The sequence below is a fragment of the Callorhinus ursinus genome, unplaced genomic scaffold (assembly GCF_003265705.2).
Source record: "Callorhinus ursinus isolate GAN/ISIS: 27379988/994484 unplaced genomic scaffold, GSC_fseal_2.0 scaffold6, whole genome shotgun sequence".
NCBI lineage: Eukaryota > Metazoa > Chordata > Mammalia > Carnivora > Otariidae > Callorhinus > Callorhinus ursinus.
The window spans coordinates 58,281,520-58,304,220 of NW_027397068.1; the positions used below are offsets into that span (position 1 = coordinate 58,281,520).

Here is a 22,701-nt window from a genome sequence, read left to right on the forward strand (position 1 = left end):
TGTCCTCCCCCGTGATAGTCCAAGTTACACGTAGCTGATGTAAGTAATTTAATTTGTAATTGATTTGGGAATGTACAACTGAAAGCTTTTTTGGGAATATGGTGTGGGTTATCTCTTTATATTATTTTGGGAAGACTTTATTTCATAATAACAGAAAACCTGAGGAGGATGTCATATCGTTTAGGTTTGACAACAGAAAATCGCTCTGTACCAGTTTTGATTGTTGCATTCAGTAGATTTCTCTGTGACTCAAGGACTAGAAGCTTTCTACTACCTTTGGCGAGAAAATTTCTGAATCTAGGAGATTAAATCATAGGAAGAGTTCTTCACATCAGACAAAATGTCTCCTTTATTATTTCAGGCTACCTTGATTCTTTTCTTTGCACTTCTTCGATGTTTGTTAAACCCCACTAGTCAATATAACTAGATTACAGATATGATATTTTCAAAATAATGGCCATGTCATTAGGGTATTTGATACTGCTTTCTATTGGGCCTATTTAGACACGTATGTGCATGCTTACTTTGTATTTGGTCCTGAGGTGAGCAAAAATGGAAGCAGTGTTTTTAGAACGAATTTTCTCACCTATGATAGCAATTTGTAAATATCTTACTCTCTTTTTATTTGTAGGGCCAACTTTTTAAATATGCTTCTGATCTTCTCTTATCCTATGTCATGTTGCAAAGTTGTTGCTCACTCGCTGTCCTACGGCTGTGGCCTCTTTAGATCTTCCTGACTAACGCCAGCTGTTGTCTCCCTCCAGGTCATCCAGGCTGTCTTTTTTGGTATTTGCGTGCTGACTGATCTTTCCAGTCTCCTGACTAGAGGAAGTGGGAACCAAGAACAAGAAAGGCAGCTCAAGAAGCTCATCTCACTCCGGGACTGGATGTTAGCTGTCCTGGCCTTTCCTGTTGGGGTTGTGAGTATGATTTAGAATGCATCTAATCACAAAAGAAACTTGGGTCTTATTTCAGACTTCGAAGAGAAAAAGAAGGGTTACAGTCACAAAGCACCACAGACTTGGGGGCCTAAACCAGACATTTATTTTCTCACAGTTCTGGAGACTAGAAGTTTGAGATCAAGGCATCCGCAAGGTTGATTTCTTGTGAGGCCTCTGTCCTGGGCTTGTAAGTGGCCTCTCCCTGTGTCCTCACATGCTCTCCTAATATGTGTGTCCATGTCGTATTCTCCTCTTCCTATCAGGACATCAGTCATATCAGATTAGGGCCCCTCAATGACCTCATTTAGCCTTACCTGCTTCTCTAAAGGCCCTACCTCCAAATACAGCCACATTCCTAGGTACTAGGCGGGGGGTAGGACTTCAGCCTATGAATTTTAGGGAGACACAGTTCAACCCACAGCAGTTTCTTTAGCAGCCTAAACTCGAAATGTATGGTCCTTGGGTCTATGACCATTCTAGTATTTTTTGAACTTGAGAGAGGAAGTCAGTATTAGCTTATACGTCTTCGCTCACCCGACTATGCCATTGGCTAATACCACTTAAGTAAATGCAGCTTCATGTTTGGGTCTGTTCTGGCTTCATTGATTTTCATTATTTTCTGTTAGATTCCCTCCATTGCTTGACTTCCTTCACAAGTCTGTTAATCATCCATTGTCCGTCCATAAACCATGTTTCTTTAAAGGTCCAGGGCCCCATGAGATTCTATAGATTTCACCTGTGGATCACCAGGAAAAGAGGGAGAGAACTCCTGTAAATCTCAAATTGTGAAGACAAGGAAGAGCGTGTTGCCTAATTCAAATCAGAACTTTCCTTTGCCAGCCAACACACAGGAAAAACGGAAACCCAGGTGGTCTGGTCTAGCATGTGTATCAAGCCCGAGGTCCACGGTAGGCAGAGTCAGAAGGATTTTTTTAAATCCTTCCAGGTCTATAGCTGGCAGACGATGCTTGTTCTAAGATCAATTAGTGAGCACCCAGACCACCACTGGATTGCTTTTTCTATGCACCGAATTGTATTTTCTTGATTGAAGTAGTCCTTAGCTCTTGAAAACAACACAAGGAGATTCTGATAATCTGGTCATGCTCCTCTGCTCATTCCCTCGTTTTTTTCCTTTGAAAACCTAAATGGGTGCTCAGATCGAAACCAGCTAGCATATCTCTCAAATTCCGTTGCTTAACCTGACACAGTTAGATGCTTTCCATATTATTTAGTATTTCCTTCTTTGGACTTGACATCTAAAATTCAAATACTTTCTATCAGAATAATCATCTAAGAGAAAATTTCCATTGGCACAAAGTATAAAGATTTATACTCTGTGCATGAAAGAATTATCTAGAAAATCCAAGTCTATGTGTTTTTTGTTTCTTTTTATTGGCTTATTCCCTTGGAATTTCTATAGGCATGTCATTGCCTCTGGAAATCTTCCTTGGCTAGAAGGAATACAGTAACACAATACAAAAGTAAATAGGAATACAATATTAACACATTTTCGCTTAGCTCTGCCTCTCCCTCTGTTATGCCGTATCAGACTGTGTCTCTAGGGCTTAAACTGTGCCTCTTACCACTCTCATCAAAGACACATTGCATACGCCCTTTAGACACTTTTGACATTACTTTGGCCAGAAACTTTTTGCACCTGCTTGAGACTTGAGATATTTGTCAGCTTTCAGTGTCCTTCCTGAATTTGGTCCTTGTATGCCTCATGGCTTGTAAAAAGGATGGGGGAATTTTTGTTTGCTTGTTTGATGACATTTGATACTTTCCTCTGTTTCACTATTTTTGTTGTTTTCTCTGTGTTTTGAAAAAGGGACAAGAAGTAATTATACCTTTAATTTCACCCCTCCTTTTTAACCCAGAAGTCACATCACATTTCATTGCATATGTATGCACCTCCCCTACCTGATGAGCTTCGCAGAAGAATTTAAAAAATAATGAATCAATCAGATGAGCAGCTTCACTTATTTCTTTAACTCTTATTTTTGGCTTACCCACTGATATTTTATAGTTAATATTTACATTTTTCATAATCTTCCCTGTTGTTATGAGTCACTTTCCCTTTTACAACCACTTGCCTTTTAAAAACCAACTTTTTTTTTTCATTTAAAATTCGGGTAGCCAACATACATTACATCATTAGTTTCAGATGTAGAGTTCAATAATTCATCCGTTGTGTATAACACCCAGTGCTCATCTCATCGTGTGCCCTCCCTAATGCCCATTACCCAGTTACCCCGTCCCCCCTACCCACCTCCCCTTGAGCAGCCCTCAGTTTGTTTTCCAGAATCAAGAGTCTCTCATGGTTTGTCTCCCTCTCTGATGACTTCCCATTTAGTTTTCCCTCCCTTCCCTTATGATCCTCTGCACTGTTTCTTATATTCCACATGTGAGTGAAACCACATGATAATTGTCCTTCTCTGACTGACTTATTTCACTCAGCGTAATACTCTCCAGTTCCATCCACGTCGATGGAAATGGTAAGATTTCATCCTTTCTGATGGCTGAGTAATATTGCGTTGTATATTTATACCACATCTTTATCCATCCATCTGTCGATGGACATCTGGGCTCTTTCCACAGTTTGGCTATTGTGGACATTGCTGCTATGAACACTGGGGTGCAGGTGCCCCTTCGGATCCCTACATTTGTATCTTTGGGGTAAACACCCAGTAGTGCAATTGCTGGGTCGTACTTTTTGAAGTCCCTCTGTTACATTGCTCTCTCTCTCTCTCTCTCTGTGTCTCTCTGTCTCTATTTCTCTTTGGTATTAGGAAGAATCTGGACAATATTCCCCAGAAATCTTATGTTTTCCACTGTTTCTTACTGTCATTTGACTTTTTGCATCTATTTCCCCAGTTTCTCAAGCTAATACACAGAAATTCATTCTGAGGCAAAAAACTGATAAATGGCTTCTTTTCAGCCAGACTCCATTCATTTTATAGCAAAGTCATATTTACAAAGGGCACAAATATGTCTCTTTATAAACATTTTAACACAAATTGTTTCTTTATTAAAACATAATTTTATGATTTTTCGCCTTTCTTTCCCCAAGTTAATTTCTTATCTTTCCTTTCCGGTGTGCCCTTGTCTTTGCTGTGACTTCTGAGGTTTTCCCCTGCCCCTCCTGTGTCTCCCCCGGACCCCCAGTTGCTCACCAGGGTCTGGAATTTCAGTGTGCTTGGAATCCCGTGAAGAGGTGTCATCTTTACTATTCCTGTGGTTTCGGCCTGGGACATTTCGTCTGAAGGATGGGAGTAACATCAATGCCTAGGACCTGATTGATGGGCATGTCCTTATACTTGTAGGCATCTGTGGTGCAAGAATGCTTATCATGTGTGCAAACGATTAATTATGACATTTGTAATTAAAGTCCTTTTACCATGTTGGTTGACAAAGTCAAAATCTGAAAGGGCAATACACCCGAGCACTCGCCCTGTGCCCCGAGAGCCTTGGGCATGGCTGGAGCTTCCTAAGAAGCAAGGTGCACAGCACCCACTTAGAACCTGCCTGTGGTCCCCAGAGGCCTCCGTGCTCTGACTGCCAGTGATTGCCGGCCTCGCAGCTTACCTCCCCCTCACCCCACTTTCTCCTGTCTTCCTCTGCACCTCACCTTTTGTTTGTCAGCCCGAAATTTGCTGGGAAAGTAATGTTATTTTTCTTCCCAGTGCAGGGCAGAAAGGCAAGGGGCATAATAAGGGGGCAGAGTAGCACCTCTGCTCAAATTTTCCTGAAGAGACCTCTGAGCCCCAAGCTTTGCCTGGCACACCCATTATCTCTCTCTCTCTCTCTCTCTCTCTCTCTCCCCTCAGCTGCAACTGTGGCAGCAAGAAAGACATGGGTAGGTTATCTAGGATTTGTATTGTCTCCACTAATGCTTCCTCTGATAAAGAGGTTAATTGAGAGTTGACAGTAATTGCTTTCTGTGGGCATGAAGCACTAAATATGATTTTTGTAACCCACGGACCTAATGCATCTACTTCATGGACTCTATCTCTAGAATATATAAAAATAATGAAGCATTCCAATCAAAGATAATTGGAGTAAAGTTTTGTTTGAGCATAACCTTGAAGAAATCAGGCATGGTTGCTTGAGTGAACATAGCATGTATCATCCTGATTTGTGTAGATTTCCATAAATGCAAAGCTGGCCTTTGTTAGTAACGCTAATGGCCGGAAACCACCACTACTCCCAAAGCCTTGCAACTTATTTTGCAGGGATAACCCATGGGAGGCTCTTCTTACCATGTGCAGTTTATTTCTGAACCCTGTCACCCTTTTAAAGAAGCATTACAAATAACTCTATGACATTATGTGGTCTGGAAGCACTGACGTTTATGAGGAGCAATCAAACCAAGAATGTCTTTTGTCTCCTGTGAGTTTGCTGACTTTTGTGTTAGCAGATACCCTTCTAGTTAAGAGAATCGGCTAAGACTTGCAACCAACCAAGCAAACAAACAAAAAGAGAAGGAAAAAGAGGAAGAGTAACAAAAAAAAATGAGAACGATGAGTATGAAAGTGCTTCTCTCAGAAATTCTAAATAGGTCTCCAACTGCTATCCAAAGCAGCCCCTTTAATAACAAAGAGCTCTCATACTTTCTCCATTAATTCAAGTGTATGTATCCCGTTCATTTGCAGATTCTCAGCTTGCGCGAGACATGTCATCAAATCTCACCACCTCCCCCGTACATCTTTGTCCCTGGTGTCACTTGAGTTGTTCTAGACCAGAAGCTGGGCTGTTGCTAAACTAACCTTGACTGATGGATGAAGATGAGATGTCCCTCTTGGTGGAGAGGGGGAGTGGGTCTGAGAAGGACCTTGAGATTTGGATTGTTTAACCACTGATGGGCATCCAGGGTATCCCAAGCAAACCAGCATGTGCCAAGATAAGCTTTTCTGGAATTTGGGCTTTTATATCTGAGTTTAGTCTCAGAGTTATTTGTTCAGGAACTGTCTCTGGTGTTATAAGTGTGATCTTGTAAAGACGTGGTGAAGACTTTGTATGTACCAACCTAGTCTAGATTCCTTGAAAGCTTGTTTTTGCTTGTGATGGGAACTTATGATACCTGTTTCCTTAGGAAATATGGAAAATGTAATTTGAAATCTCAAATGCAAACTTAAAGAAAAAGGATCTAGCAAGTATTTTCAAAAAGTGATTCGTAAGTCTTCATTTATTGACATACCAGCTAACTCTAATCCGTTATTCAGAAAAATGTTGTGAAGCGTACAAATTCAGATCATCATATCCCTACAATCTAAAAAACATCTTCCTTTCTGATTTTTAAGTAAGAGATTAGCTTAAATGTAAAGCAAACATTAATTAATATTAATTACTAATATTATTATCTGTTAATATAACATATAAAGGAAGGGAATTTTATTCTGTTTGAGAGTGTATGAAGGGGAAATTTTTAAAAAGCATATTATTCACTTTATTCTACAAACTCTGGATTTAATATAAAAATACACTTAATATCCGCTGATCTTCTCTTTATTAAATTTTCACACAGGTACCTAAAACCAAACTCTTTTCTGTTTTTTTTATGCCTTCATTGATGTTTTAAGTTTCTTCAAATGCCCTTTTCCTTTCTCTTCACCTTTGAAGATAAAAATGTAATATTTGTTAGGTCATATTTTATGGTAAAACCCAGTTCATTTTGGGTTAAATCAATCATATGCTTTCTTCCTGCACTGAAGTAAGTGTGAGTTGGGTTGCCTAAGAGGGAAGGTCCACAGATGAGCATTCCTTCAAGATCAGTAAGCAAAATGAATGTTTTCCTCTCCTACCAGGAGAAATACTGAGGAGATTGTAATTATCCAATCTAGGTGAGTGGTCTTACATCATTTTTTGGATAGCTTTTTCCAAAGACCAAGGACATAATGTGATTAGACAGATGTACCTGATAGGGAACCAGGTTGCTTCTCAACCATCTTATATATGTATTTGTCTCCTAAATAGAAACCAAAGATTTTCTGCCTAAGTGACCTATTTAATCTGTACACCTTCATGGAGACTTGAAGCAGTCAGCTAGTTCAATGCTTGCAAGACAAATTTCTTCAACACAAAAAATAATCACACTTTAACAACATTTTCTGTAGGTGCCCACTTTTAATCACACTACAAGGGAAACCACACATTTATATCCAGAACATTCAAAGGACAGAAGTTCTAGTCAATAATTATTTGTGGGTACATGGAGCTCACTAGGGAAGTAGTACTGAGTGCTAAGAGCCAAGATAGCAGTGACTAAGGATTGATCTTGTCCTTCAGGAGTCTCAATGTCTAGAGAAAGTGACTTTATAAGCGCTATCAACAAGTAAAGTAGAAGAAGGCATGGTGTAAATAACAGTGCATATAGGTCTAAGGTGAAGAATTATCCTAGAAGAGGAGGGGATTGATTTTAGTGAGTGCGAGGTCCTGGAAGACTTCCCAGAAATGATGATGTCGGAGCTCTGTTTTGACGAATGACTACAAACTTATTGGATGTTTAAGTTAATGATGCTTTCAGCTGCAAGTAACAGAACCCCCACAGCTATCCACCTGGCTCACTCTTTTAATTCATTCAAGTCTCTGTTCAAATGATTACTTCTTAGAAGAGCTTCCATGAATAATCAATATAAATTAGCTTTCCATTATTCTCAATCTCCTTACCTTGCTTTATATTCTCCATAATGATTACCACTACCTGGCACGTTCTATGTTTATTCTTTTATTTCTGTAGCATATGTCTCCTCTGGCTTGGTATGCACCCTGTGAAGCCAGAGAGGTTGTGTGTTTGATTTACTGCTGCAACCCAAGCCTCAGGAGCAATGCCTAAATAATTCAGTATTTATTGAGTGAATATTGGATGGATATCCAACTGTGGCTTAAGCAATAAAGATATTTAATATCTCACAAAACAAGAAGCCTGTAAGCAGGTAGCTTCAGGATGGTGTTGCTCTGTATTATCATTTGAGACTTAGGCATTTTTTATTGTCTACTTTTTTATCTCTGGAGTGTTGGCTTTTTGTCCTTGGACTTGCTACCTACAGTCTTGAGAAGGTTGGTAAGGTCCCAAACATCATCCCCTTTGCAACCATGTTCAAGGCAGGAAGAGGAAGAATCTCTTTGGGGAGCTCTCCTCATGTGTTTGTCTCTTCATCAGGATAATGAATATTTCCTATAAGCCCCGTCAGCAGATTTCGCCTTGGTTTTGTTGGTTAGAAGAGTCACGTGGCTAGAACCAGCTGCACGGGAGGCTGGGAAAGCAAGTGGAAGAAGGAAATGAGCTTACCATGAGGGCTTCAACAAATTATGATTTATCCTTAGGGGTTGGGCACATTGCTGCCCAAACAAAATCAGGAGTTTTAAGAACTGTGATAAGTAACAAATATTGAGAATTACTATTAAATGTAAACTGAGTAAACACCAATAGGATTTTAAGTAATTTGTTGTTTATGTTTTTATGAAAAATAGATACAGTAGGACTGATGAGATTCATCATGGACATTTTCTCTCTGAGCCAAGAAAGGTATATTTTTTTCCATTTATTCTCTGCCAGCACCATTTTGTGTACATTCTCATTCATATTCTTATAAAGAACTATCAAAATCTGATATTTGAAGAAGTTCTTCTCAAAGAAAGTCCAATATGTTATACGATTGACTAAACAGTTTCTGTTCAGTTTCTGAAACCCCAGAGGAAATTTGTGAGAGCTGGCCATGCCATAGACCAGCAACTCAGATATGCAGACAAGCAGGTTTGATGAGTAAAATCTTCCTTGAATAGCCCCTAGAAGTTGTAGAGATTGGCCACACACTGTTTGTCATTTCACAGGGTTCCCACTCTCTCTGGGCCAAAGGGCCACAAAAGTGTCTCAGGAGATAATCTTTTTTCCATATTTGTATCTGTAAGTTTGATACATATTTGAAGCACGTGATTGAGAAATGGTAGAATTGATCTTCAGTAACATTAATAATGTGATGCAGATTATAAAGTAGACACATGATTCTTGTTCTCAAAAATTAAGACCCCCCCAAATCCGGATCTTTGTATGCCCTTGTTTGGGAAACCAGGAACAAGATGCAATATTAGTTGTTGATTAAAAAGGAAAAGAGGAAAGGAACACACTATTTTTCTTCTTCCTTCTCTGCATAGGTATCTTTCTTCCCCCTTCTCGCTTGCTCGCTCTTTCTCTCTCACCTCTTCCCCTCTTCACTCTACCCCAACCCCATCTCCTTCTTTGTAGAAGAAACAGTGATTTGCTGTGTGGGTGCCCTGAAATTACTATAGTTCCTGTGGGCGTTTTGAGGTAACTCTTACCTGTTTTAGCTGGATCAAAATGTGCTGTGTCACATCAGCTGATATCAGAAGGAACATTTTCCCCCAAGGAAGGAGCCAGTGGACTCTCCACCTACACAAATTTTATTAACTTTTAGTTGTGCCTGTGGGATGACCATGCTAATGATTTGCTTATCTTACTGCAAATAGCAAATCCTGGATAGGACTTTCCTTCATCGTGCCTTTTTATAGCTCTCTTAGGAATGGAAGTTGAGGTATAATTCTGACTTTGGAGGATGTGTTGGGGAACAGGTAGGAAGGTGGGAAGATGAGAAGCTGGGGAACAGTTAGGGGAGAGCATGTGTGGAGCCCCGCTCACTTCTCCTAAACTCCTCTGAAGAGCACCTGCCAAGAGGTTTCCGTCTCCAGAATGTCCCTTTATCCTGTAGGTTACGTCTGTGTTCCTTTCACACAAAGGAACAAACACACTGGGTGTTGGGCTGCGCTGCTGAGGTTTGGTGGACAGGGCAAAAATGAAGGGAGCGTGTCCCAGAAGGAACCAGAAGGAGCTCTTCTGTCCCAATCTGCTTTTGGGTGCTCTACCACTTTGTTCATTGTTTGCCAAGGGGAAACTGGGAAAGAAAGGGAAACAAGAAAATTATGAGCATAAGTGGTGGTGTGCCCATGTTGGACGGTGTGAACGGAGATGAGTTTTCTGTGCCCTTTTGGATCACCTCACCGCTTGACCTTACGGAGGGCCCCTCCCCTTTCCTCACCTTAAAAATCTACTACAAAATTAGAACGACTGCCTTCATACAAGCACAAATAACGAAAGAGGAAGAAGCCTCAGCACTCTCATGCCCAGAAAATAATATAAGCACGCACATGCCCAGAGATGCTGTCAAAATTAGCCTTGAGTCAACAAAGAAAAACAGCCCCTAGATTCACTAACACAGTAACATTTTTGTCTGAATATTCAGAAGTGCTACTTGCGCCTCCTTCCCGCTGCAATTACCTTAGAGTTTTATAGAAGACACCACATACCCATGGGGCATTTGAGACTGCCTTTCTTTTTTGTTTCCAGCTAGTGGAAGAACAGTTCCATTTGCACTTTCTGAGACTTCTCTCACCGTCTCCCTTCCCATAGAGGCAAAACCCACAAACAGCTCAAGAGGCTGGAAAATCTAATAATGAGCGCTAACTTCTGCTCCGTGCTACTGGGGGACAGATACTGTGCTAAGGACTTTACTTTAATTGCGTATTCAACCTTCAAAGCCCCAAACGCTAGGAATTCCCGTCATTCTCACTTCACAGAAGATGCTTCTATTGTACAGTTTTACAGAACTTTACTCCCACTTTACAGGTCACATGCCTGAGGTCCGTGGTGCAGCCAGGACTTAACCCAGACCCTGACCAATGAGGTGCTTGCTGTTAGCAGGTACTCTACTTTTTAACAAACCAGACATAACTTCGCTTTTCATCATTCGTCTGATAGATATTTTTAGCTATGTACAGAAGTTCTAAGCTGACCACAATTTCTAATTTAGGAGAATGCATCAGAATAAGAAAGGGAGTTATGCAGAATCTGGATCAGAAGCCACTGTTTATCCTTTACCTTGAGGCTATTTAACAAAAGCTGTTCATATGTGCTTATTACTGTTTCCATTTGATACATTATTTCACACCATGGAGCCCGTGGTTTTATACAGTTTTACAGGCCAGTTTGCAAAGTACAAGTTTTGGCAAAAAAAAAGAACATCTTCCTGCCTGTCTTCTTGTTTCAACCATTGAGTACAGATTTAAGCTCCCACATTTACCCAATGTGCTTGTTTTTAGTATGTGAAAATCAGGTTTTATTGATAGAATTAGCTATGTTTTTAAAAATGGTTACTAAATGTATCCAGTGTCATCTGCAATTCATCTCGGGGCTTGCAAGAAGACACAGTTCATGGCTACAAGATTGCAAAAGAATATTTTTGGCAAGAAATGATCCAGTACATTCCATATGGGTATCCTAACAAATGAACTGTGCCTACCCAGCAAATATTTTACTGAGAATTCCTGAAAGCGAGTTTGTTCTGCTTTATCAGGAGAAGCTTTTCAGTCAAATCTGCTTTTCTTTTTAAATTTATAATTTATACTTCCACCTATTTTCACCAAGGATTTGAGTTGGTCTAAATCAGATCAGTTCATCGAAGTGAACTAGTTTCCTGGGCCTCAGCCTCGTTCAGCAGAGGCTGCCTGTAAATAATCTTGTCTATTTGTATGAGTGTCTTCTCTATTAATGTTGCAGGATACACAGAAGAACTTTCTTATGCATTTTATCTTGCAAAGTCAAGCAAGCCAGGAAAATGGGGAGAAATCTCCAATAGACCTTCTGGCAAATTTATTGAGTGCTATGCACCAGTCACTATGTTAAATGCTCTCACATAATTTCACTTACTCTCAGAGGGGATCTTATAAAAACAAGAGGCAATTGGCAAGAGGAAGCTTACTCATCCCTGAGACTGTGATCCCAGCACGAGGACTGGCGCTCTGAGTGAAGGTGGACAAGCTGTTGCCACAACAGGCCACAGCAGTCTGTTCTTGCTTTGCTCGGTCCTACCTGGAGAATAATGTCTGCCGTATTGGACCTGGTCAGTCATGTTTGATCCATGCTCTAGGCCTGAAGAGTCTCAAGCAAAAAGGGTAGTAAGGAAGGAGAAAGAAAGGAAGTTCTAGGGCAAAAGAATCATCCACAGGGAATAGATTTTCTCCTTAATTTTGGCACCTTCCTGAAGTGCTGACCTTCAAAGTAATTAGTCTAACCTCCAAGCTCTTAATTGACAAGAGGCATCTTCAACTATGAAAAAAAAATCCAGAATTGATCAGCAATTCGAGAGGGGCCTAAGCAGATGACAAAGAATTCAGTTAGATCAAATGCCAGAACACAACTCTTGAAATGCTGTTGGGCAGACAGAATGCAGACGCTCAGGGTGCATAGATGCATCTTTGGGCCTTTTGGGTTCCAGAGATGACCATTTGTTTGTTGACTCCTTCCACTTTTGTTTATACAGCAGAGATCATCATAGAATAATTTAAGGGCAAAAACAAAAGTCCACACGAATTTCCAGAATGAGCATTTATTTCTTTTATAATAAGAAAATCTCACATGTATTCTCATTTGCAAATATATTGTCATTGGCAGATGTTTATGCTCTAAATTTAAAGGTTAATTGTTCCTAGAGGAAGAAATAACATTGGTATGCAATTGATACAATGCTCAAAAACAAAAGCACCAACCTTTCCAAAAGTTCTTTCCCCATGGCAAACTACACACAGAAATTTCTACATGTTTTCCTAGTTTGTTTATGCATATAATCTAAACTAAACAAAACAAAGAAAACCTTAGCCTTTTTCCTCTCCTATCTCCATAACAATTCAGAGGGAGTGAAGTGGCCATTTGAGGGTGTCCTAGTGTGCTGGGACAGTATTTAAATGTTACTGTAGTCCAGGACCAAAGACCTAGACGCTCAATTTTCTCAATCTTTTCTAAGGTGATCCTTCTCTCAGCCAATGAACTCATGCTAACTAAATGACTACAGACTAAAGTTTAGGTCAGAAAGATAACTGAATAATTTGTAATGACAAAAAAAATCAGGCAGACTAGAATCTGCATAAACTCTCTCTAGAACAGAACAATTTAAAGACAAAGAATAGCCAGAAGACTTCTGGGTGAACTCAAACGCAAGGCAAGGGGCAGTAAATGGATGATATTAGTGGCAGGTGGTCAGATTACTAGTCTGCTCCATAGGGACTGACTCGCTAGGTAGATCGGAAGCTACCTAGGGTAGTCTGGGGTGCCTGTCCTCTATGCAAAGCTGGAGACCCATTCTTGCCCTGTTATATCCATAAGCCTGCCCACGATGAAGATACTTTTCCCTGTTAACATATCCTTTTTGGGAAGCCTGTAATTCATCTAATCAGCCTTCAAATTCCACTATTATAATAGTATTTTGGTCAGGCCATTGTGATATTATACCCAAGGCACTGAATATAGGCAGTCATTGATCCATAGCCACCTAACAGGATGCTTTTACAAAAGGATGCTCTAATTACTTAATTAACTTTTATTAGATTAGATTAGATTAGATTTTTCTTAATTTTATTCTCAGGTGGTAACTTTAAATTCAAGTTGTAGTTAGCTGGATGTCTCTCCTATGTACTTGTGGTTGCCTTGTGGATATTCATTTTAATGCAATTCTATCTAATAATAGACTACAGTCCCCTTTTATTAAAAAGAGAAAGAGAGACAGAGAGCAAGAGTTTGATTATTCAGTGATTTTATGTGACAAAAGGCCTAAATAGTTTTTTGAAAAAGAGATTTCTATCAATGCTATTTGGTTGGCAGTGGTTCTCTAACATAATAAAAATAGTCTTCTGTGAGGTTTATGGATATGTTTAATTATTTTATTTGTTCTCACTTGACAGAGAGTGAAAGAAGCCTTGCTCTATTTGTTTTGGAGTGGAATTCAATTTAAAATGGATCAATTTAAAACTTTGAACCCATAAAAGGAGGGTTAGTTATTGGAATGCAAAAATGATCCACCTTATGGTGTGATGTCACCTGTGTGAGGCATAAGGTGACCAGATGTAGTCAAAAGAACATGAGCCTTGGAGAAAGATGTGGGTTTTAATTCTGGATCCACCACTTTCTAATGTAATGAGTGGGCTCAATGAAACCTAACTCACTTGGGTTATAGTGAAGGACAATGAAAGACACAGAGTATCTGGAACAGGATCCAGGAGGATGACAAGTAGTCAAAGAGTGTCAGTTTCCTTCCATTTGCCCCCAAAGTGGCCTCACATCACAGAGAATGTCCTGAGAGATGAGAGCATCTTTTAGCAAAGTATTTACACTGCCCCGTTGCAAACACTCATTCAAAAGGTTACAGTGTACAAGTTCTTGAAATTCCAAGGTATGTACGGTCATGCCATTCAGAATCCCAGAAGGAGTTCTTATGGTTCATGAAGGCAGTAGAAGTTAGAGGGAAAGGTTCAAATACTGGTAAAAGGCTTCAAGGGAAAACAGTATACCATTGGTGGGGTTTATGTCATAAGTTAGAAGTGGGTCTGCTACCACCTCCTCACCCACAATTTCCAACTTAGCTCACCTGGAAATTTTGGAGGAGGTGGATATATGTTTATTTTCTGGTGCAAATCAGCAACTGATTAAACTAGAGGGTTGAAATGTGCACGAAAGAGGAAAAAATTCTGATTTCTTGAAAGATCTGACCCGTCTTTAGAATTTTCATCAGAGAAATCTATGTTATTATTGATGAATAGTAGGCTTGTTTCCAAATTTTTGGCTGCTTTGAACATTCTTGTACATTCCTTCTCCTGCTCCACATATGTAAGAGATTCTCCAGGAAAAAAAGTTTCCTAAACGGTATGCTGCAATGAAATACAAATGTACCAAGACATGTCTGTCACCTCTGCCCCTGCGAATCTGAGCATGGTCTGGGGTGCCATACTCCCCAGCAGGGGACTTTTAGTCCTTGTTTGCTGAGAATTCTTATCAAGAATGATTGCTACATTTTATCAGATTTTTTTCCTGTACCTATAGAGGTGTTTCATTGATTCTTTCCTGTTTGCTTCTTTTCTGTTTCATTAATCATTTGGCTATTCTTTGCTGTCTTCTGAAGATGTATACCCCACTCATTAATTTTTACACATTCTTTTCTACTGTAGGTATAGGAGCCTATAAAATTCCCCTCAATTAACACTTTAACTACATCCCACAAGAATTGTATCTACCATTTTTATTACTGTTTTATTTCTAAATATTTTCTAGAGTCCATTATGATTTTGTGTTCGATCCCCAAGTTTTTAAAGCATGTTTTTAGATTTCCAAATGTACAGGGATTTTTATGTTTTTATTATTGATTTCAAACTCAATTGCACTTTGGCCGGAGGCTATGATCAGTAAGCTACCGATACTCTGAAATTTTTTGAATTGCTTTTTGGTTTAAATGGTGGCAAATTTTTATATTCTTAACTTGAGCTTAAAAAGAACACACATTTCAGATCACTACATCTTCCTGAAAGCTCCTATCAGGCCACAAACCCACAGGATTGCTATGTTAAGGTTCTGATGGTTATCTTATGGTTATGAATTTTCAGGGTAATTTTTCTTTCTCTTTCTTCTCAGTACAGAGCTCAGGTTCCAGCAGCCATGTTTTCCTTAGTGCCCTCTTCTCTGCCAGGTTGAGGATCACCCTTGCACTGAAGATGTAACCCTCTGGGGTACTAGCTTTAGGTGGGGGCCTCAGTGGGGCTCGCCACCTTGGGCAGTCTTTATCTCCTATCTCCTGAATCCCACAGAACATCCAAAGATAAGGTTAGGGTCACTGTGGTTGACAGATACTTCTGGACAAAAGCTGGCCTCTGGTGCTTGCTGATCTCCTGGGATTCTCCCTCACTTTGTTTTGACATCTACAGTTTCACTACTTTTTGTCACATAGCAGTTAATTTTTAAAAGATGCTTCATGTATCCTGAATATGTTATGAAACAACAAAATCAAGGTTATATAGTATGATATGTATATTTAAGGAGGGGAGACACACAGATATGAACATATAGGCATTTATATGTGTGGGTGTGTGCCTTTTTCCTTCTTTTTGCAAAAACAAACACTGAAAGGATAAAAGAGAAATTAATACGTGGTTACCTAAATATTTAATTAAGCTTTTTTTTGGTGGTGGTGGTTTTCATTGGGAGAGTAAGTTTGGAGCATTTATTCCACCATATTGCTGGGTATATGAGTAAGTTCTGATTCCCTTTTTACCGCATCTTATCTAGAGAATGGGTTCACCTATGGCTCCTGCTGAATCTCCTTTGTATCAGTGTCTCCATAATAGAAGTTTTCTTACCTTGAAGTCCCTTTTCAGGAAATGGTTGTGCCAAATATATCAGGGTTAACCCAGCCCATTGTGGAATTAAAGAACATTCACTGTTTCCATTGTGTTTAGGAGCTGTAGCTATATTACTGTGCATTTTTCTGGAGTGTCTGATCGCCCTTTTCATTCCATCTGTGCAATTGGCTGTAATCTTTGTAGTTTTCCAACTGAGTCACAACTACTCCTGATTCACGCTTATCATATCAGTCAGACCTTAGTATTTCCTTTCCCCTATTTCTTTCTGTAGCTTGATGGATAACCAGAAAGTAGAATAGACAGAGTTTCCACCCTTGGGGGCTCATCTTCTCCACTCCCTACCTTCTCACGGTACATACCATCTTACTAACCAGGCCCACAACCTCCAGGACACTCTCAGTGTAGAGTAATAAACCTTCAAAAGAAGGCTGCTACCACTAGAAGCCGCCCTCAGGCAACTTTGGATCCACTTGATGGGTAATAAAAGCGAACATAAAAGCTATCATTTCTGTGTGTCAGTCAGTGTTGAAACAGGCTAAGCGGGGATGCCTGAGACTCTGAAAAGAGCCAGAGCCAGAGAAATGTGGCCTGATTGGTGTGATTTCATCCTGTAGGTCCAGGGGTGATACCCGGCCTGACCCTGGGCAAAGCATCTGAGGACTTAGGTCATGAGCACCTAGGCCCATAAGCTGGTATTCTGGGGAAAGACTTGCATCCCAGAGATGACATGAGAATCAGATAGCAGCTTATTAAGTAAAATTTGAGTAAGGAAGGGAGCATGACTCCAAGGTGCAAGACAGGACCCAAATATCAGTTAGGACCAGCAAATATTCTATTTCTCTATCCAGTGAATATTTATTTGCCAGAGGGAGGATGAACCTGGTCAAATAATCTTTATCGAGATGCTTGAGATACCACTCATGCATTTATTCATATTCCCAGCAAAGACAAGAATGAGTCTCCTGACTGGTTCTGCATTCTGTGCTCCTGTCTTATGGCTTTGGATGTCATGGTTGATCCAGAAGAACAGCCTGGTGATTTTTCTCCAGGTGTCACCATCTTTCTTTTTCTTCTGGGTTTTCTAGAATGATTAACCAAACATTTTACTCACCAAACATTCATTGAATTCCTGTTCTAGCAGGCCTTCTTAGAGGATTTAGAAATGAAGTAGTCTTTGGCATTTAATCATTCATTCAATTATTAATTGCTTCAAAAGTATGTACTATTATGTACAAGAAGTATTAAGAGAGGTTAAAGGCATTGGCTCTGGGGTTTCATTGTCTGGCCTCACATTATCGCTTAACCACTTTTGACCCTGGGAAAGTTACTAAAATTCTTTAAAGCTAATTTCTTCATTTATAAAACCAGAAGAATAATAGTAGCTACCTCAGGGTAGTTGTAACTCTTAAATAACATTTTGCCTGTGAAGCCCCTGATCTATAGAGAGTAGAGACTAAATAGGTGTAAACTAGCTTTCATAAAGCACTGGAAAAGATTACATTTATATAATATTCTCAAAATGTTAAAATATAGTGATGGAGGACACATCCATAGTTGGCAGGGGCTCAGATTGGGCAAGGGTGTGACCCTAAGGAGGTAGCATTAGGGACTTTCTCGGTGGTGATGGAACTCTTAGGAATCCTGATTGTGGTAAAGGTTACACAAATGTGTACATGTGGTAAAATTTCATAGTATAATATGCCCCCTCAGAAAATGAGTGTCTGTAAAAACTGGTAAAATCTGAATAGGTCTGTCATTTAGTTATAGTGTTATGTCAGTTTTCTGGTTTGAAATTGTACCCGGCTTGTGTAAGATGTTATCCTTAGGAGAAGCTGGGTGAAGGAGACACAGGAATTCTTTGTATTATTTTTCAACTTCTTGTGAGTCTTAGATTATTTCAAAACAAAGAGCCAAGAAATAAACATACAAAGCACCAAGGGAGACGTGACAATGCAACCGAGAGGAAATCGACTGGTCCTTACTCTGCCAGAGTTCACATCCCAATGGGAGGAGAAACCAGCACTGACACTGTCACTGATTCCGTCATGATTTTGCTCAGCATTGTGAAGGAAAAATATAACATGCTACTAGAGCTCAGGCAAGGAAAAGGGGCAACTCAGGGGAGGCTTCTTGGAGGTTATGCTATTTCAGACCCCTTCTCTTCCGTGATGATGAGCTGGCGGGGCTGCGGGGAGGCATTCCAGGCAAACAGAGCAACAGATGAGGGGCCTGGAGGACCAATGGAGGCTTCCAGCAGCTTAGAGGGGCCAGCAAGTTAAAGAAGGTGTAAGAGTTACTTGAATGGGCTAGTGTTGTAAGCAGAGGCCTGAGGTGGGTCAGGGAAAGAAGTAATTCCTTTATTTTTTAATTTTATTTTATTATGTTAGCCACCATACAGTACATCATCAGTTTTTGATGTAGTGTTCCATGATTCATTGTTTGCATATAACACCAAGTGTTCCATTCAATATGTGCCCTTTTTTCTCACTTTCAATGAGAGATTGTAGGGGATTTTTAGGTGGTGGGGACATCTGCGCCATGAAAATAACACTTGATAGAGGTTGGATTTTGAAGAAAAAAAATGTAACGAATCTCAAGCTGCAGTTACAGCAAAGCCCAGAGGCATGGATACTTGGAAGTGTGTGTGAGTTTGGGAAACTATACATAGTCTGTTGATTGGGTTCCTGGAAGAAGCTGGAAGGGGACTGGAAAGAGAATTTGGGACCAGATCACAACGGGAGTTTTGGTTTTATTCTGGAAGCAAGGGGGAGTCATTGGAAGTTTTAAACTGAGAAGTTCTTAAACGTTTTTAATAAGATAACTCCAAGGCCAAGATAAAGCATGGATAGAATTTAAAGGAAAACTGATGCCGGTAGCTCTAGCCAAGGGGCTACCGCAAGAGTCCAGAACAGGGACAGCCGGAACTGGTGTAAAGGCAGTAGGCACTGGGAGCAGGGAATGACAGAGGAGCCTTGGTGAAAGTCAGCTCAAAAGGCAATGGTGACCTCGGATCCAGGAGCTTCACTTCTAGTAATTTATTCCTCTGGGGTATTCACATGGGTGCATAAAAACATACACATAACATACCATTGCAGCATTACTGGAAACTGCAACAATCAGAATGAAGATACGTATCTATTAGTGAGTGCTTAAGTAAATTATAGCACATAATCACGCAGTGTGGTACTTTGAAGTGCTTAAGAAAAATGGGATATCACCGCAAAACATTTTTAAGTTAAAAAATTGAGGAAGACTAGCTATAGTGTGATCTAATTCTCTAAAATAGTGAATGGAATGCCCATTAGATGCATAGGAAAAGACCTTTCAGGAGTATACCTATCCTTTTGACAGTGACTATCTTTATAGGGCGAGATTACAAAGAGCTTTTACTTTTTATACATTTCTTTATGGTGATGTACTACAAATGTTTTCCTGCTTAAATGTGTCTCGTCTGTGGCACTCACACGTGCATGGCATGCTCTTAGATTGGCCTTCCTGTGAACAGGCTCAGGGACGGAGGGTGCATGCAGGAGAAGGGGGCTCTTGGGAGAAACACCTGTTCAGAAGGGAGGAAGGCAGTGTTAGGTAGAAGGAGAAGTTGACCCACACTGCCATTGTAACTGACATCCTGGGACGTCTAGAGCTGGGATGTCAGAGTTGCCCTAAATGGAGGCAGAGGGGCTGGCATGGGTCAGACACTGGATTTAGACTGCCCCCTCACCCCTCCACCCCCCACCCCCCGCCCCCCGGGGAAGGGGCATGACTCAGACAAGACAGTTCCCTGCAGCTGAGGGCAGTTCCCAATGAGGGATGCAGCTCACAGTGGCCAGGGACCAGGATTGCCAACATCTAGGGGATGGACACATGGGCCCTGAAGAGGGAATCTGGAAGAAACACTAGTATATCTGCCCCAGTTATTTGGTATAAGCATAAAAGCTGTTCTCTGACTTTGCAGACCTTGCTGAATGACCACAAGTAGCTTACGTGAATACAAAGATGAGGAAAAAGGATGATCTCAATGCAGCACAAAATTCAGTGAAATGACATATTTTTGATTAAAAAAATCTTAGCAATTAGGAATAGGACGCTGTTTATTTAACCTGTTGAGCGCTTCCTCGAGCCGATCCTTTCACTGAAGCTCTGGCCACTCTGTGGGACGAGGCCCATGGGTGCCGTACCCACTCCTTCAATTTGCGCAGGCCCAAGGCCACGATCATCCATATCCGTGACCACAGTCCACAGAGCACTCTGATTCTGGTATGGGCATTTGCCCCCATGGGAGCCCCAATTTCTGTGTTTGCTAGTGATCTGGTTTTTACCCTGTTCTGTTTTTGTCTGTAAGGATTTTTTTTTTTTTTGACTCCCAGTTATTTCCCTTCCTTTCTTGTCTGTTCAGCAATATATTTGAAAGCATATTTGTTGTAATTTATTTAGCACCTAGTGTTTCACAATAGGAAAGTTTTTCAGTGTATCAGTCCACAGTACTGCAGAAACCTAAACTCCCACTGTCTTTACCAAAGGCAGTTTTTCCTTTTACTGCTTATAATGTGACTTCCAGTTTTATGTAGTTTTATACTTTATATTTTATTTATTTCTTAAGCTCTCCGCTCTTCTCTCGCTCTGCCTTCTTTATTTAATCTCAGATTTTCATCTTTGACCTCTTTTCTTTAATGGAGAATTATTTGATCATTAATTAATCATTTTTCTGGTTTGTATTGTTCAGTTGCCCATTTTTGGAGGGAGGTGGTCATATTCCACTTTCCCTCTCTCTCTCAGGGGATTTATGAACACATTCCATGCTATTTATTTTCTGATGATTACTCAACCTTAAATTGGTTCTTTCTGAGCCAGCTATTTGTGAAAGGATAGTCCTGGAGACAGGCTAGGGAACTGAGCTAGAGCAGCTTGAATTTCTGCCTCTCTCCCACCACCTTCTTGGGAGAATGGCTTCTCTCCGTGCTACACTCATTTCTCTCTCCTTACCTCATTTTGATCGTAACTGTTTTGTATGGTGACAGGAAACTGAGTGTTCATCAGGTGAGCTGGAGCTGTCCATGCAGGCTGCTTCCCACAGATTCTTTCTTGTTTACCATAACATACCCACATCCTGCTTCTTCCCGAGATGATATGCTGGCCTGTTGCCACATTTCACATCATCACTGCTGACACCTGAAGCCAAGCAGGGATCAGAACATCTCCCCAGTGCTCCCGTGCATCTCAGACCTCCTGTTCCCAGCAAGAGTCACTCAGTGTCTCTTAGAGGACATCACCTGTAGCGATCTCTCTGTTCTGCTCACTCGATCAGTGAACCCTTGGATCTCGTTTCTTTCATCAGAGTCTTGCCCTGTCCTGGTTCAGTTTTCCTAATACTGAGCAGCCTGTTGAAAAGAGTGATATTTGGAGTACGGTTGTTTCCTACTTCATTGGTTTCACTTCTCCTTGTGTCTGGTTGACTTGGGGAAAGGGAGCCTTTGGTCTTCCATCTTGATCCAGAAATCCAGAGAAGGATCATGTCAGGGTGATAGAAAACTTAAACAGGTGAAGGAGGGATTGGCAGGTAAAGGTCTGAGAAGAGATGGGCTAGAAGAATAATGCTGTAAAGAAGGGTTTCTCTTCCTCACAGACAGGAGAACAAAAAAATACAGAGAACATGAAAAAGGAATTTTAGGTTGTTAGGAAGAAAATTAAAGGCTTAGAAGGATGCTTCCTCCTAAGGGAGATGTGGAGCCTGACACAGACAAAAAACACCAATACATCTTTATCATTTACTCTGCCCATTTTTTTCTCTTTAAATTTTTTTATTGTTATCTTAATCACCATACATTACATCATTAGTTTTTGATGTAGAGTTCCATGATTCATTGTTTGTGCATAACACCGTGTGCTCCATGCAGAACGTGCCCTCTTTAATACCCATCACCAGGCTAACCCATCCCCCCACCCCCTCCCCTCTAGAACCCTCAGTTTGTTTCTCAGAGTCCATCGTCTCTCATAGTTCGTCTCCCCCTCTGATTTCCCCCCTTCATTCTTCCCCTCCTCCTATCTTCTTTTTTATTTTTTTCTTAACATATATTGCATTATTTGTTTCAGAGGTACAGATCTGTGATTCAACAGTCTTGCACAATTCACAGTGCTCACCATAGCACATACCCTCCCCAATGTCTATCACCCAGCCACCCCATCCCTCCCACTCCACCCCATTCCAGCAACTCTCAGTTTGTTTCCTGAGATTAAGAATTCCTCTTATCAGTGAGGTCATATGATACGTCTCTTTCTCTGATTGACTTATTTCACTCAGCATAACACCCTCCAGTTCCATCCATGTCGTTGCAAATGGCTGGATCTCATTCCTTTTGATGGCTGTATAATAATCCATTGTATATATATACCACATCTTTATCCATTCATCTGTCAATGGACATCTTGGCTCTTTCCACAGTTTGGCTATTGTGGACATTGCTGCTATAAACATCGGGGTGTACATACCCCTTCGGGTCCCTACATTTGTATCTTTGGGGTAAATACCCAGTAGTGCAATTGCTGGGTTGTATGGTAGCTCTATTTTCAACTT

The 22,701-nt window shown here is 40.5% G+C and overlaps 1 protein-coding gene across 3 annotated transcripts in view; it reads left to right on the forward strand.

Annotated features, from left to right (window-relative positions):
• AIG1 (androgen induced 1) overlaps positions 1–22,701 on the forward strand; it is a 254,629-nt gene that overhangs the window by 48,212 nt on the left and 183,716 nt on the right. For all 3 annotated transcript variants that reach the window (XM_073894023.1, XM_073894022.1, XM_025866167.2), the window contains exon 2: positions 765–920. In XM_073894023.1, the coding sequence (XP_073750124.1) occupies positions 765–920 (156 nt within the window). The remainder of the gene's footprint in view (positions 1–764; positions 921–22,701) is intronic.